Source organism: Scatophagus argus, chromosome 1 (assembly GCF_020382885.2).
Source record: "Scatophagus argus isolate fScaArg1 chromosome 1, fScaArg1.pri, whole genome shotgun sequence".
Taxonomy (NCBI): Eukaryota; Metazoa; Chordata; class Actinopteri; family Scatophagidae; genus Scatophagus; species Scatophagus argus.
The window spans coordinates 1,956,692-1,971,604 of NC_058493.1; the positions used below are offsets into that span (position 1 = coordinate 1,956,692).

General features: G+C 40.3%; 1 protein-coding gene across 1 annotated transcript in view; it reads right to left on the minus strand.

Moving 5' to 3' along the window:
- il16 (interleukin 16) overlaps positions 1–5,872 on the minus strand; it is a gene marked incomplete at its 5' end in the record, with an annotated part of 40,030 nt that extends 34,158 nt beyond the window's left edge. Inside the window, 2 exons of the mRNA XM_046398844.1 lie at positions 355–595; positions 5,761–5,872. Coding sequence (XP_046254800.1) covers positions 355–595; positions 5,761–5,872 — 353 coding nt within the window. The remainder of the gene's footprint in view (positions 1–354; positions 596–5,760) is intronic.
- Positions 5,873–14,913: the final 9,041 nt, after the last annotated feature.

Genomic DNA, 14,913 nt, shown 5'->3' on the forward strand with positions numbered 1-14,913 from the left:
AAATCTGTAAGAAAATAATACTGAAGTAAAAATGCTGGAGTAATGCAGCCATAAAAGCAATTTGAGATTTGCAAGTACATGCTGTATGTCAGAATTCAAAGTGAAACAAAAAGAAGTACTCAAACTACTCTCTCTCTTCGTAATAAAACAAAATTCAGTCAATATGTTGCCACTTTTAGACTATGAAATTACATGAGAGGACTTATACCAGACTGTAGAGGTTTTTTGGTTTGCTTTTTTTTTGTTTGTTTGTTTTTTTGCTATTTTTGCAAATGCAAATGAAAGTAACTTAACTGTGTGTGTCTTGAGCTGCCTATACAGCCCTAGTTGTAAGCCTTTAACTTGTGCTAGTACCTGGAGAGCATGGCCAGCTTCTTGGAACGGTGGTTGTGGCTACTGGTTGAGTTGTTGTTGCTTTTCCCCTGGTCCCTGTGTCTCCTCTCCATCCTCTTAGCAGCCTCTGTGCTGGCTTTCCTCCTCTGGTGGGAATATCTCTGAGGCATGGCTGTCAGCGCATGTGTGTTTGTGTGCCCTGGTAGCTCAGAAACCAGCACACTCCTCCCAACCGGTCCGAAGCCTAATGGATAAGGACGCTCTGCAGGGCAATTAGAAAATTCAGTTAGGACAGTCTCTGCATCCGTGTGTGTAAGCGTTCTGAGAAACCGCTTAGGCAGTTGTGGAGGCTCGCAGAGATAAAAGTGCTTTTCTTTTGCTTGGTTTGAAAAAAACGTTCCCTCAGTCCTCATGACTGCAGCTAAATCAGAGACAAACACACACACACACACACACACACACACACACTGAACATGCAAAAGAGCATCTGATGAAGTTCACTCTAAGCTCAATTCCTGTACCTTGTGAGAACAGATAATGGTGTTAGCTATGTTGTACTGGTCCCACTAATGGGCTGGAGTGAATGATGGTGCGCGCACTGCAGAGCTTCACACTCATGAGAGCTCTGCATGACGACCCTCAAATGCATTATACATGCTAGCATAGACAGCCTGTCACATTGACCATGAACACTTAGTAAATAATGTGCAGATGCTCTTTAACTGAAACCCATAAAGCCTTTGGTCTGACATCATTATCTTGCTATCTTCTCTCCCAACCCCCTCACAGTCAGAGCCTGGCTGACTCGGCAGGTCTGAGCACTACTCCAGGTATATGTGATGTTGACGCTTTGATTGCACTAGATTCTCCTACTTTCTTACTTGTTTCATTTCACATTGACTGAATGCTAATTAGCTTGACCTTTGTGACTTCTGCAGCTTTCGTTTTTGGTGACTGTACACCTTTCAACCATTTCCACCATTTGTGCTAATCACAGGATTAGACCCTGTGAGGTTTTTGTCGACAGTCACTGTCAAATTAAGCAGTCACGGCTTGTTGTCTTTCATAATTTTTACACATGCCCAGAAATTGTCACAATATTTTTGCCTGACACAACCAGCAACATCATTTTTCATCACCACTGGTGAACTTCTAGAAGTTGTCAAACTACGCAAGAGAAGGTAAACAAATCCAGATTTGTTAGTCTTTCTGTCAAGGAGTACAGGTAGTCATGTTGGGCTATTACTGGGTTGATAACGTATGGTCTTATCGTAACAGAAGACCAAAGATACAGATTTGAGGTCTAAAATGGGACTGCTGTGAGACTTGATTTACCGGAAAACATTTTAGTTGCCTTTTGTGGGTGTTATGTGACAGACCATTTCAGGTCAAGGAATAATGTGGCACTTAAGTCTTGAAAATGGTGAACTGTCCCTTTTTCAATTCTTTGGTCTTCGTGCAGATTAAGCAAACATGATGTCATTTTATATAATGCAATTAAAGAGCTTCAGAGATGCAGGTTTAATGACAGTTTAAACAGCTTTGATCACCTTTGGACAGAGTCAGGCCAGCTGTTTCCTTTCTGGTTCTTAAGTCAAGCTAAGCTAACTGCCTGCTGGCTCCAGCTTCATAATTAACATACAGACATTAAAGTGGTATCAAATTTCTCATCTGTGGAAGAAAGCGATGAGGCACACCTTTATCTTGACATCCGTCGTCTGTGGGACACTGTGTCTGTGGACCTGTGGACTCAGCGCAGCTGGTCTTCCTGCTCTGTTACAGTTCACAGGCTGACAAATGCCTCTCTGTGCTGTGAATATCACAGCCCTCAGGCGAAATCTAACAAATCTTTTCAAACAGTAAATACTGCATTTACCGCAAGGTGGCAAGTTGGAGTCTCAGCTTTCAGTTTTACAGCTTAGATGAGAAAATTACATTTAATAAATGATTATTGCAATACATACAACAGATATGTGATTGCAATGTAAATGGAGGTTAAATAAATGATTGCATTAAAAGTGCTGTTCATCTCTTTATGTATAGGTAAACACATGAATATCTGAATAGAAAATAAATAAACTAGTTATCACCCAGGTTCCAGTGAATGAGTATGAGGAAAGGCTTTCTTTCCTGGTGAATCAGTGGCTCTGATCCTGGAAGTGTGTTAGCAATTATGGAGCATTAGTCTGCTTGTTGTGTTGGCCAGATAGACAGGAAACAGAGACATAGATCTCTGTGCTGGAGGCCCATACACCCCACAGGCTCCATATCCCCCACTCTCTTCTCTTTTCATACGCTCTCCAGCTGGACATTCGCCAGCACAGTGGAAACATGTAGAGTAGCAGGACAGACTCAGTCTCAGCTACTGACTCGAAAGCATCATATTCATACTGAGGACTAGCTGAATATATTGAAAATGTGTATTTGGATAAAGCCTGGTCAGATCTTCAGCACAAGGAGCTATCTCTGTTCTCACTTCTGCTGCCTGAATTTGGAGGAAAAACTCTGGAAGCTGGAAGCTGGACATTGTACTGAAGTATATTTTTGAAACACCACATTTAAGTACTCCTTAGTTTAAACGCTCCACTTCTCTTTACTTAATATGATATTGCAGTTTACTTGCTTTAAACTTCTACACGACTGTAGTTCAGTGGATTCAAAAACTCAGCAATGTATAAATCAAAAACAGGTGACAGAATAACTGTTGAAATGCATTACATTTATGTATAATACCTGAATAATAACAACTTGACTAGTTACAATATGTTTGTGTAGAAGTTCCTCTTAATCTTATACAAAATAAATGTATGAATTAATAATATTAATATACAAGCTGTGACCCTTTACATTGAATTTATGTGCTAAAATTAGATGGAAATTTTGGGTGTAATTACATATCACATCAACTATACCATTAAAAAAGCAATTGCAAGGAGTAAATAATCTTGTCCACTCTTCAACTGTTGTCCATAATAGACTGTTGGACCTTGTAGGTTCTGTTTTTGAAGTCAGGAAAGCTCATTCAGACTCTACAACATCCATCCATCCATTTTCTATACCGCTTATCCGTCAGGGTCGCGGGGGAGCTGGAGCCTATCCCAGCTGACTACGGGCGAGAGGCGGGGTTCACCCTGGACTGGTCGCCAGTCAATCACAGGGCCAACACACAAAGACAGACAACCACACACTCTCACACTCACACCTAGGGGCAATTTAGAGTAGCCAATTAACCTAATGTGCATGTTTTTGGTATTGTGGGAGGAAGCCGGAGTACCCGGAGAAAACCCACGCAGGCACAGGGAGAACATGCAAACTCCACACAGAAGGGCCCAGACCGGGATTTGAACCTGGAACCCTCTTGATATGAGGCGACAGTGCTAACTACTGCACCACCGTGCCGCCCAACTCTACAATATAACAATGTTCATTTTTTTAACTTAATATTAATGATTGTTAGCAGCTTTTTCCTTACCACAGGCCTAAGAAGGTCATGGATTAAATGCCAACACAGGCTAATGGTGAGCTATGAGAATGGAATCTTTTAGACACTGACAGGAGGAGTTGATATTTGAAGAGAGAGAGAGTGGGTGGATATCATCAACAAAAATTAAAATGTATAATTTCAATTTATTTCAGTTTATTTATTTATATAGCACATTATACAATCAAAATTGTCTCTAGGTGCTTTACAGAAACCCAGAGCCTGAACCCCCGAGCAAGCAGACAGTGGCAAGGAAAAACTCCCTTTTAACAGGAAGAAACCTTGAGCAGGACCCTTCTCACAAGGGAGAACCATCCTGCTGATAGTCGGCTGGGTGAAGGAGGGGAAAGAAGAGGTAGACAAGACAGAGAGGATGAAAGACAGAGAGAAAAACATACGCAATAAACATCATACATTACAAAGGACAATAGATGACCGGTTGTTAGAATTGGGATTCTGAAAGACTATGTATTGTATGTATTTGTTAAGATGAAAATTTCTGAGTGTCTGCCTAATATGTGAATTCGACCAACATAAATCGACAGCTTGTGATTTTAGGGGGAGTTTTTTGAAAGCCTTTCCCACCCAGTGCATAACTTGTTAGATATTGAGCATATGGTTTGATATAAGTCTTTAAGTCTGTAAAAGTAAAAACAGTTGAAGCAAGTAAACGCGGCTAAAAATAGTTGTTTTTACATTTCTCATTGTGCCCTGAGCAAACAACCAATTAGTGAGTTTAAGGGTAATTATTGTTTATTTCCCCCACATTGGGACAGACAGAAAGTAGCAGTTTCACTTTCATAGGGTCTTTAAAACCTTTCTGTGTAGGCTATATGTTGGCTATTATGTATAATTTAGTCATTATAATTTAAGCAATTTTTAGCTTCATAAAAAGCACTTGTTTCAGAGCCTTGAAGATTTTGACTGCCTCATATGATGTCAGCAGAGGAACAGAGAGTCTGACTTTCCTCTAATGCACTCTATTCTGCTGATGTAATGGCACAGCAGCGACACTGTTCAGTGTGAAAGAGAAGAGGAAAGAGGGAATGAGGAGGAGAGGAAAGGTCACAGTGAAAGGTGTGTTTAAGTTGGAATAGTGTGAACAGTGTCCCTGCATGTGTTTGCATACTTGTGTGTGTGTGTGTCTGAATGTGTACATGTCCACATGGAAGCCATACTCTTTGCCTCTAGCTTCAGTGAGGCAGGGAGTCCAGCCTAACAGAAGCTGATTGAGTGAAAGCAGAGGGTGGGGTTGTAGCGCAGCTGAACAACATGTGTGTTGTTTGGAGTTTTCACTGGGGAGTTTTCCACTCTGTGAGACTTCGCAGGAGCTACACAGGAAAGCCAAGTGAGCCACCTGTAGGGACTCATGCTGCAAATGAGCCGTCCACCACTTTTACAATGTGTACTTGAATTTTGTTGAATTCTTGAATTCTCTTGATTTCTTGTTCCATAAATGATCTCACTCTCTCGAGGGAGACTCAGCTGCTCTGGCCTCCATCGCATCGTTTTGGAATGACAACCCAATGCTGTGTATGACCATGTGGTATCTAAACCTGGCCTCGTGGTTTCTTGCATGGCTGTGGGGAGAGCAGAGAGGAAGCTGCACCCGCTATTTGGACTCTAAAGGTCTCCTTGGATGTTCACAGTGTTATGTAATTTGTGTTTTCATGAAGGACCTCTGTGTGCCAGTGGCTCCACACACACACACACACATGCAGCCCTCAGGAAAACAAGTGCATCCTTTCTCTGCAACTAATTTTGATAGTTACACAATACTCACTCAGACGGACCTCGGAAATAATGTTTTACTCTTTTCAGTCATAATCTTTATGATCATAGATGTCATCTTTAATACAAGTCTGAGAGACACATGGCTTGGATAACTATAGACTTACACTGATAAACATAAAGCCTTTAGTGTTGGGAGTGGGAGTCATACTCACCGTAGTCGATCATGTCGCCTTTTAGCCAGCATCTACAACATCTAGGGAAGGTGCCAGCAGGAGATCCAAAGGATGGATTCAGTCCAGACAGACAGGCAGATGTCCAGGCAAAACATCAGGCCAAAACTGATGTATCACTCAAAGCAGGGCTTCCTCACTGTGTTTCATCTGGGGTAACATGCCTGTACCTCTTCTCCTCTTCCGTCCTCCTTCTCCTCCTCCTCCTCCTCCTCCCTGCTTTTCCTTTCCCTCTGTCTGGAGAACTCAACAGTGTGTCTCAGTGAGGCACAGCTCCCTAAAACCACTGCCCCTTTCCTGTGAGCCAGCTCCAGAGAGGAAAATACACTGCACTTAACTGGGCCTGACCTCACACCTACTTTGCACCACACACTGGTTGTAGTCTTTTACAAAATTCTGTGAGTGTTTCTGTGTGTGCCCACAGTCCGTAGGTACATGCTATGCTGCTGCAGAGGATGAATAGATTCTCTGTGGCCCACTCCACATTGCACATAAACTCCACACACAACTCTAATTTGAATGCATGTGTGTATGAATCTAGTTCTCAGTCAGTGTTGTTTGAACTGCAGCACTGGGCAGTAAATGTACAAATAGTTGCTTTTGGTGGGGGCTGTGGATGGAGATAAGCAATCTGGGAAAAGTTAAATGGGCTCTGATGAGAGGTGAGGGGTTTACAGCGTTTGGTATGCGGTTTGGGATACGGATGAACCTGAACTGTGAGCTATTTTCAAACTCCAGCACTTTTAACTAAAAGGTAGCAGGAGCTGTCAAACCATTTTGTGTCACATTCAGACCCTCATTTGATGAGATTTAGGGCCTTGGACAAAGATTTTCACTGTGAAGTTAGTTATTACTTGTACAATGTGGGGAGACTGATACATATTCATCACTCTCTTAATGTTGTACAGTATACACATATGGCTTTAGAGTTGTCTGCCTTCTCTAGGATATAATGGAGCTACATAGCAGTTCATTTGTTGCTTTACAAAACTACATGTGAAAAACTCAACAGCAAAGTCTTTTTGCAGAAATCCTAACCCAGTTACTCAGTATAATCCACAGAGCTTGTTGTGAGCAGTCTCAGGCTGGAACTATTTTATTCCTACCAAACTACATGTAAACACAGCTTAGGTAGCTAGGCTCTCGTTCATGAGGAGGCTCACGCTTTCTTCTGTGTGGTGACAGATCAGTGAAAAGAATGGTAAAAACTAAGGTAGCAGAGTCCTTCATTTTAATCCCATCCAGTTATTCACTTGTGGTTTGTTGACCATCACCTCCTGACAAAAACATCTGACACTTCAGCTGATATGTAAATGCTACACTATGTTCTAGTTAACTGTGTCTGCCTGCTGTTTGCTGCATCATAGATACAATGTACAGTGGGTTTATCGAAATCCGAAGAGGACTTTGCAATGCATTTTGTTGTGCCTCCCTCTAGTGGTTCACCTGTGTCATTGTAATTGAGAGGCCTCAACAATGAATTCCTGTAGATGTCAGTTTAGACTTTTACAAGTAAAGTCGGGATACTTGGAGGTATAAACTAAGTATGAGCCATTATAAATACTTTAGGATGGTTAAGACAACTTAATTCGACTCATTCAGAACCATTCAGTCTAACTGTGCAAGTATTGATACCTTTTTACATTTGAGTATTAGTTTAGTTAGCACTGAAAGTTTTTACAATAGAATGTAAATGTGCAAAGTTGACCGTAAGTAGACAGTGTTTTTGTTGAGTTTGAATGGGAAAACAGTTCATGAATTCTGAAAGATCACTGAGTGCATTTTGAGTGCATTTTTGCTGACTGTGTAAAGAGTTTTAAGCTAACCTAAGAATGCATGTTACCAATGGTAAAAATAGAGCATATTTAAATATCTAACAAATATTAAACTTGTTTAACTGGACATGACACCTAAACAAACAATGAGGCAATGAAAACAATGTTAATCTGTGGACAGTAAACAAAATCCATGGTCCATTTTGTATAGCATACTGAACACAAATTATTTAATAATTTTTGCAATAAGTGAGATTAAACACTGGGTTACAAAATAAAGTAATGTAATCTAAACATTTTTGGATAACTTCAAAATCAACCTTTGAAAATATTGCCCTTATACTAACAAAAGGGACACAGCCACAAAAATTTCTCTTTAGACATCTAACATTCAGTGCAAAATCAGTACATTTTACATAATCAGCATTTACAGTTGGTCAAATTTTAATGCCAGTAAAATTGTCATAATTAAATGAAAAACAAACAGAAGATTCTATTAATAAAAAAATGGAAACATGACTAACGTGAATGACTTTGCTATACAGTACCACATACTCATCAAATTCATGAAAAAGGTTTCTTAATTTTAATGTTGTCACATACTACCTAAAATGATGAAACAATAGAACATGATTTGTATCTGAGCTCCACAATCAAAAGAACTTAAAAGCTGAAACAGAGTTCAAATAAAAGCTGGTGAACTGTTAATGGTTTGGGTGGGAATCAGCAGTGACAATGGTAAGAGTATACGCAGAAATGCATCAGGCCACACTGTAGAATTTTCTTTAAAAACCAGAAGTTGTGTAATGGGATGACTTTGACATGAACCTTTACTGGCTTCCTACCTGAACAATATTACAACAGCTCCATTGGCTCCACATGACATATCGTATCAACCAGGCACGTGCAGATAAGGGGGGCTACAGGGGCTCAGGCACCTGCCCTTTTCCTGATGGACATTCAAAGTGCCCTTTTGACAGGGCTGTTTTTTTTTATTATTATTATTATTTCTAATAAATAAATGAGTTCCAACAGCTAAGTTCTCCACAATGTCTCCTAAATCATATGCGAAGTTATACATTTGGGGGGAAAAACGTTTTACACCTAAATACCTTGCGGCCACGATTCATGACGTCACATGGTCAGCGAACCCATCGAAAGCGTGTAACTGAGCCCCTGCCCCACCAGAGGTCTCTGCACGTCCCTGGTATCAACTGCTCTGCTCTCAGCATTCAGTGGCTCTGCTCCCCAGCTCTGGAATTCACTTCCACCTCACCTCTGTAACACTGACTCACTCCCACATTTCAAATCCAAACTCAAAACTCATATGTTTAGACCAGTCTACTCCCTCTGACCACAACTGCATAATAGGTGAAGTATTTCTTGACTATATTATTATTATATATATTATTATAATAATATTTTTAAATTAATCGTCCCCAAGGTTTAGGCCACTTGACCCCATTTTAATCTATATATAAACTATATAAACTTAAGTATCCAGACACACCCTTTATGGGGCTGTTTTTCAGGGGTTGGGCTCGGCCCCCCAGTTGGGCTCGGCCCCCCAGCATACCAAGACATTTTGGACAATGTTATTCTTCCAACTTTAGATTGCATTAAGTAACTTAATGCATTAGTCTTACGCTTCAAGTAATGTTATTTAGTTACAATTTCAAAGAAGCAATGCATTATGTTTAAAATATTATCCATATAAATATAGTTTTTTTGTTTCTTTGGTTCCCATTAACTGCATTTACTGAAACTTGATGTTGGCTCAGATGACTAGACGAGCCCATGTTTAATTGTTTTCATATGGGCTGGCATGGACTGTGCCTATGCTTCTGCCCAGTTTGCTGTCAGACTGAATGGCCAAAAGATTGCACAGGTACAAAATGCCAGGTAAGATACTTGGGATAGGATTTAGTTCAGCCAAACCAAAGAGTTTGAATGAAATGTATGTAATGAGTTAGCAACTAAATAAAGCTGAACTTAGTCTGGTTCAAGAAACTTGAATTCAGAAGATGTACAGATGCATTTTTTCTTTGTTAAGGGAAATTGTTAAATATATTTCTTTTCTTGATTTTTTATGAGTCGAATAAAGGGATTTTCTTTCTGGGTAACGCAAAAGTACTCTAAAAAGTTACTTTTCTCAATACGCATCTCTGTAATTTACTCTATATACAAAAATGTATCCAAACACACCTCTTTATGAGGCTGTTTTTCAGGGGTTGGACCAGTGACGGGAAATCTTATTGCTTCAGCATACCAAGACATTTTGGATGATGCTATGCTTCTAATTTTGTTGCAACAGCTTGGGGAAGACCCTTTTCTATTCCAGCATGACTGTGGCCCAGTGCACAAAGAAAAGTCCATAAAGACACGGCTGGATGAGTTTGGTGTGGAGGAACTTTCCTGGCCCACACAGAGTCCTGACCTCACCCCATCAAACACCTTTGGGATGGCCTGGAACGAAAACTGTGATCCAGGCCTTTTTGTCCAAAAACAGTGCCTGACCTCATGAATGCCCTACTACATGAATATGTAAAATTTCCCACAGAAATACTCCAAAATCATGTGGAAAGCCTTCCCAGAAGAGTGGAAGCTGTTATAGCTGCAAAGCTGTCTATGTATTTAGAATGTGATGTCATTAAAGTCCCTGTTGGTTTAATGGTCAGATGACCCAATACTTTTTGACTATAAAGTGTACATTATCCCTTGGTGGTATCTCTCATCAGGAGACACAACATATCTATGTTTTTTTTTTTGCTTTTTTTTTTTTTGTTATTGTAAGACTTTTATTATATTTTCAGTATTGCATCAAAAACAAAATAAAGGAAAAATAGGATTCTAAAGACAGATAAAACAAAACCCCAAAACAAAACAAAACAAACAGGCAGACAGACAATCCAACAAATACCGACAGACATCAGAACACGACAGGCAGTCCATTATTCAAGGCAAAGTGTGAGGTCTTGGTGCGAAATACCCCAAGCTCCATATCGTCAATGAAATGACAATACGAATTAGATAGAAAATGAAATATATCTATCAAAACTGCCCTACAGTTCTCCACATTTTCAGTGTGGGGACTTGAGGTTATCTCCAACACCTTAGAACTGTCCGTGCAAGTTATTGGGCGGGTTTTTAACTTTCTAAATACATATTTGTTTAAGTGGGATACCATAGTTCTTTCTCCAAGGAGGCAGTTGTCCATATAATATATAATTTATAATATATATAATATGATTATATATATTATATAATATATAATTATAAGGGAAAACCTTAGAACATTTCCATATTGCAAGAATAAATGTGCCACTTTTCCCCCACATTTCCAGCATAGATCATCCCACTCTGTTAAGTCTTGACGGGGTAAAATAATATCTATGAATTATTTTACACTGAATAAATTTGCCTCTGGCTTCTTTTATGTAGTCTTCAGTGAAAGAATATATGCCCATGTTTTTCATCCATCATGATCTTTTTCCCATATCAGTTTCAGATTACTATGCTAGCCATTATTATTTGTCCATTATTTGTTTATGAAACTTTGTAGGTAGCTGTAGGTAGCACTCAACTGGACCTCCCATCCTGACCTAAGGGAACAACCTGTTTTTCCCATTTTCAAATAGATCATCTAATATTCTGATACCTTTTCTTAGCCAATGAGTCCAATAAATAGTCTGTTTGTCTATCTTTACTTTCTCATTATACCATATGAATGCACATTTTTTATGTACCTCCTACCAAAATGGTTTGGTAATCACCTTACTTTTCTTGTTTTTAACTGTTTGTGCAAGAACTTCAATGGGTCTACAGGGGGAGGCAAGTTCTCTCTCAATCAGGACCCTGTCCAGACCAGTATCAGTTCCGTCCCAATGTCTTGCAAGCTTAGACATTTCAAAGGAGATACTATAATATTTTACATTCAGCAACAATAAACCCCCTCTCTTCTTTGACTGACATAATTTATCTATATGAATTTGAGGGTTTTTCCCACCCCAAAGAAAATGTTTATAATTTTGCCATAACTTAGTAATAGTTGTTGTGGAATGCATATTGATCCCAATTAAATAATTTATTTGTGGGGCCAGTGTAGGAAGGAGCGCTACCGCAGGTCTTTCATTCCCGCTGCTGTTAGACTGTATAATTCTATGGTCTAGTCCCCTTTCTTCCCTTATGAGGACTTGTATATAGCTTTATAGTGTACTTTTTTTACTTACCTTGTAAATTGTTAATTTATTTCACCTCTATATTTTTTGTAACTGTTTATGCACACTTTTTGCACTCTTCTTGTGTTCTTGTGAGCTGCCACAACAGGTGAATTTCCCCACTGCGGGATCAATAAAGTTCATCTTTATCATCTTTATTGTATTCACTTTACACCATAATGTCAGGTCACTTTAATTTTGTCTAATACTTTCTCCGTCATCTCCCTGGGGAGGTGTTCCAGGCATGCCCCACTGGGAGGAGGCCCCGAGGAAGACCCAGGACACACTGGAGGGACCATGTCACTCGACTGGCCTGGGAACGCCTTGGGGTCCACCCGGAAGAGCTGGAGGAAGTGTCCGAGAAGAGGGAAGTCTGGGTATCCCTGCTCAAGCTGGCGCCCCCACGACTCGGCCCTGGATAAAGCAAAAGAAATGGATGGATGGGTTGTTGGATTGATGGACTCTCTGTATTAGTTGTCATAATTTCCCTTATCTCTGGATTTGATTCTATCCCTAAGTATTTCATACTCTTTGGAAACCATTTTAAATTGAAGGCGGAGAACTGATCATGTGAACAAGTTTGAGACACTGGCATCGCTTCTGATTTGTGCCAATTAATACAAAAACCACAGACTTTAGAATATGCTTAAATAGCTTCTAGCAAAACTGACGCAGAACTAGCTGGATCCCCATTCACTACCAAAATATCGTCCACATAAAGGCATAGCTTATGTTCCTTCACCTCCAATAGCTCCCTTAATTCTTGACTCTGCTCTAATCAACATGGCTAATGGTTCTAAGAAAATTGTGAACAAGAGCGGGCTTAGATTGCACCCCGGTCTAGTTGACCTGGTCCCATTGGTAAAGACAGTGACTTTAGGGCATGAGTATAAGACTCTTATCCATCCATATCCAGAAACCATTGTCAAATCCAGATTTTGACAGAGTTGCAAATGCAAAATAGCTATGTTGATGACACAGCATAAAAATGAGTCTGAGCTGTCCTACAAGTGAACACTTCCAGATAGGAGCAGAATTCAGTGTTACTGTGGGTGTTCATTGCTTCCGAGCTCAGCAGCTGAGCAGAAACTCTGTTCCCCGGCTCTGTCCCTCTGTTCCACTTTTTGTTTGAACGCAACATTAGAGAGAAACAAATTTAAATTCTCTCAGCTTTTCCTGAGACTTGATACATCCTTTCAAGTCATGTTTTATTCACTCTTTTATTCACTCTTATCACCTTACCACCTTCACCTCTTGTTAGACCTCCCCACTTCCTGCTTCTGTGTGTTTCCTCCCAGTTTGATGGTCTGCCACGCCCTGATTGGGTCCACCTGTGTCTCATTTTCACTCCCTTCACCAAGGGCATTTCATGTGTTGTGCCTCCACTCCATGTCACTTTGTCTCAGTACCTTTGTGTGTAGTGTTCTAGCCTTAGTATTCTGTGTAGTGTGTTTTTTGCCTGAGTTTTGCCTGTCATTGACCCTGCCTGTGCCATTTCCCTGTTGGATTTGTTTGCCTTGTATCTGCTCTCCTGTTAAAAACTGTTGCTCTTTTGAATAATGACCTTTACTCATAGTCTTACATTTGAGCACTGTTCATTGTAGTTTTTTGACTTGACTTTAACTCAAAATATCCTTTCGGGTTCATGTGGGCTATTGTATAGGTTGTGGTTTAATAAGGGAAATGTCAACAGTGACTTAAAATATGAGGCAGCATGTATTTACTCTGCTGACATTTGAGCAAAAACGAAACTGCTTTTGCACTAACCTTAACCAAGTGGGTTTGTTCCCCACACTTTGCCAGATGCAGCACTCCTGTGAACCCTTGTGTCTAATACCAAAGTCCTGCACTTTGTACACTCTTGCTCCTCCTCCCCATGGCCTCAACCTGGTGCAACAAAGCTGGCTTTGAAGTAACACATCTTCTTTAAAGGTAAAGCTTGTGCACCAGACTCTAATAGTCTATTTAAAGTCCAACAGGGCTAAGGTTTCCACCCAGCACAAACTGTGTTTGGGTTTCAGTTTCCCACTGATAGAGATTGAAGTTATAGGTCTAGTTTGCGTTAGTTTTAAGGCCTGAATTACTTTACTGTTATATACTTGAAAAAATTGACATCCTCTCTTCAGTGATTAACTTTGGTTAATTTTAGAAGTTTAAATGAAATACCACATGACTATCTATTATGATGTGAGAGCAGATGCCTCTTATTTCTAGAAGAAATGAACTCCACCACAGTGGTCTAATAGCACACAGAAGACAGGCTCTGCTTATGAATTGTACTGTGTGAGGGAAATGGACCACACCTCTGAGGGAAAATAGTGTTAAAAACATCCTCTGTAAACAGCCTGAGAGCAGGAAACCCTCTCGTTGGCGCTGACTCACAGTGTTTCACTTCCATGTCTGGGCTTGGTTGGCAGACACTAAAGGGCCGGACCAATGTTTAAACAATAATACACTCTCCTGCTTCCTTATGATCTCAGATAGAACACATTAGATTTACAAGTGAAATTTACAGGTGTCCAAGACTCAAGAAAAAAACAAAAAGCCTTTCATAATGAAACTTCTCATGTTGCATTTTAAAATAAATGACAAAGACAGTTACTTTGTCACTTTTTTCTACCAGTGTGGAATGGATGATTCCCCTCTGCTGTTCTTGCTTAACCCCACTGCTGGCCTGGAATCATGCAGACCATGTCCCATCACAGTTACACTGAGTTTTTGTGAAATCCACAGTACATGGAGTAGAGTCTGCTAAGAGTTTTACATGCTTTCATAATGCTAACCAGCATAACTACTACAGTGATAAAGACATGATCCCATTCTTGCATCCTTGCCAGCTGTGTTCAGCAGGACATATTACCAAGCACGATCCTGGTGATCCTACATGTTAAGCTCCTAAACTTGCACCACTGTTTCTAGGACTACTTTAAAAGTACAGTCACGCACTTCACATATGAATTTCTCTGGGGGATTTAAATCTCAGGCGGCACGGTGGTGCAGTGGTTAGCACTGTCGCCTCATAGCAAGAGGGTTCCAGGTCCGAATCCCGGTCTGGGCCCTTCTATGTGGAGTTTGTATGTTCTCCCTGTGCCTGCGTGGGTTTTCTCCGGGTACTCCGGCTTCCTCCCACAATACCAAAAACA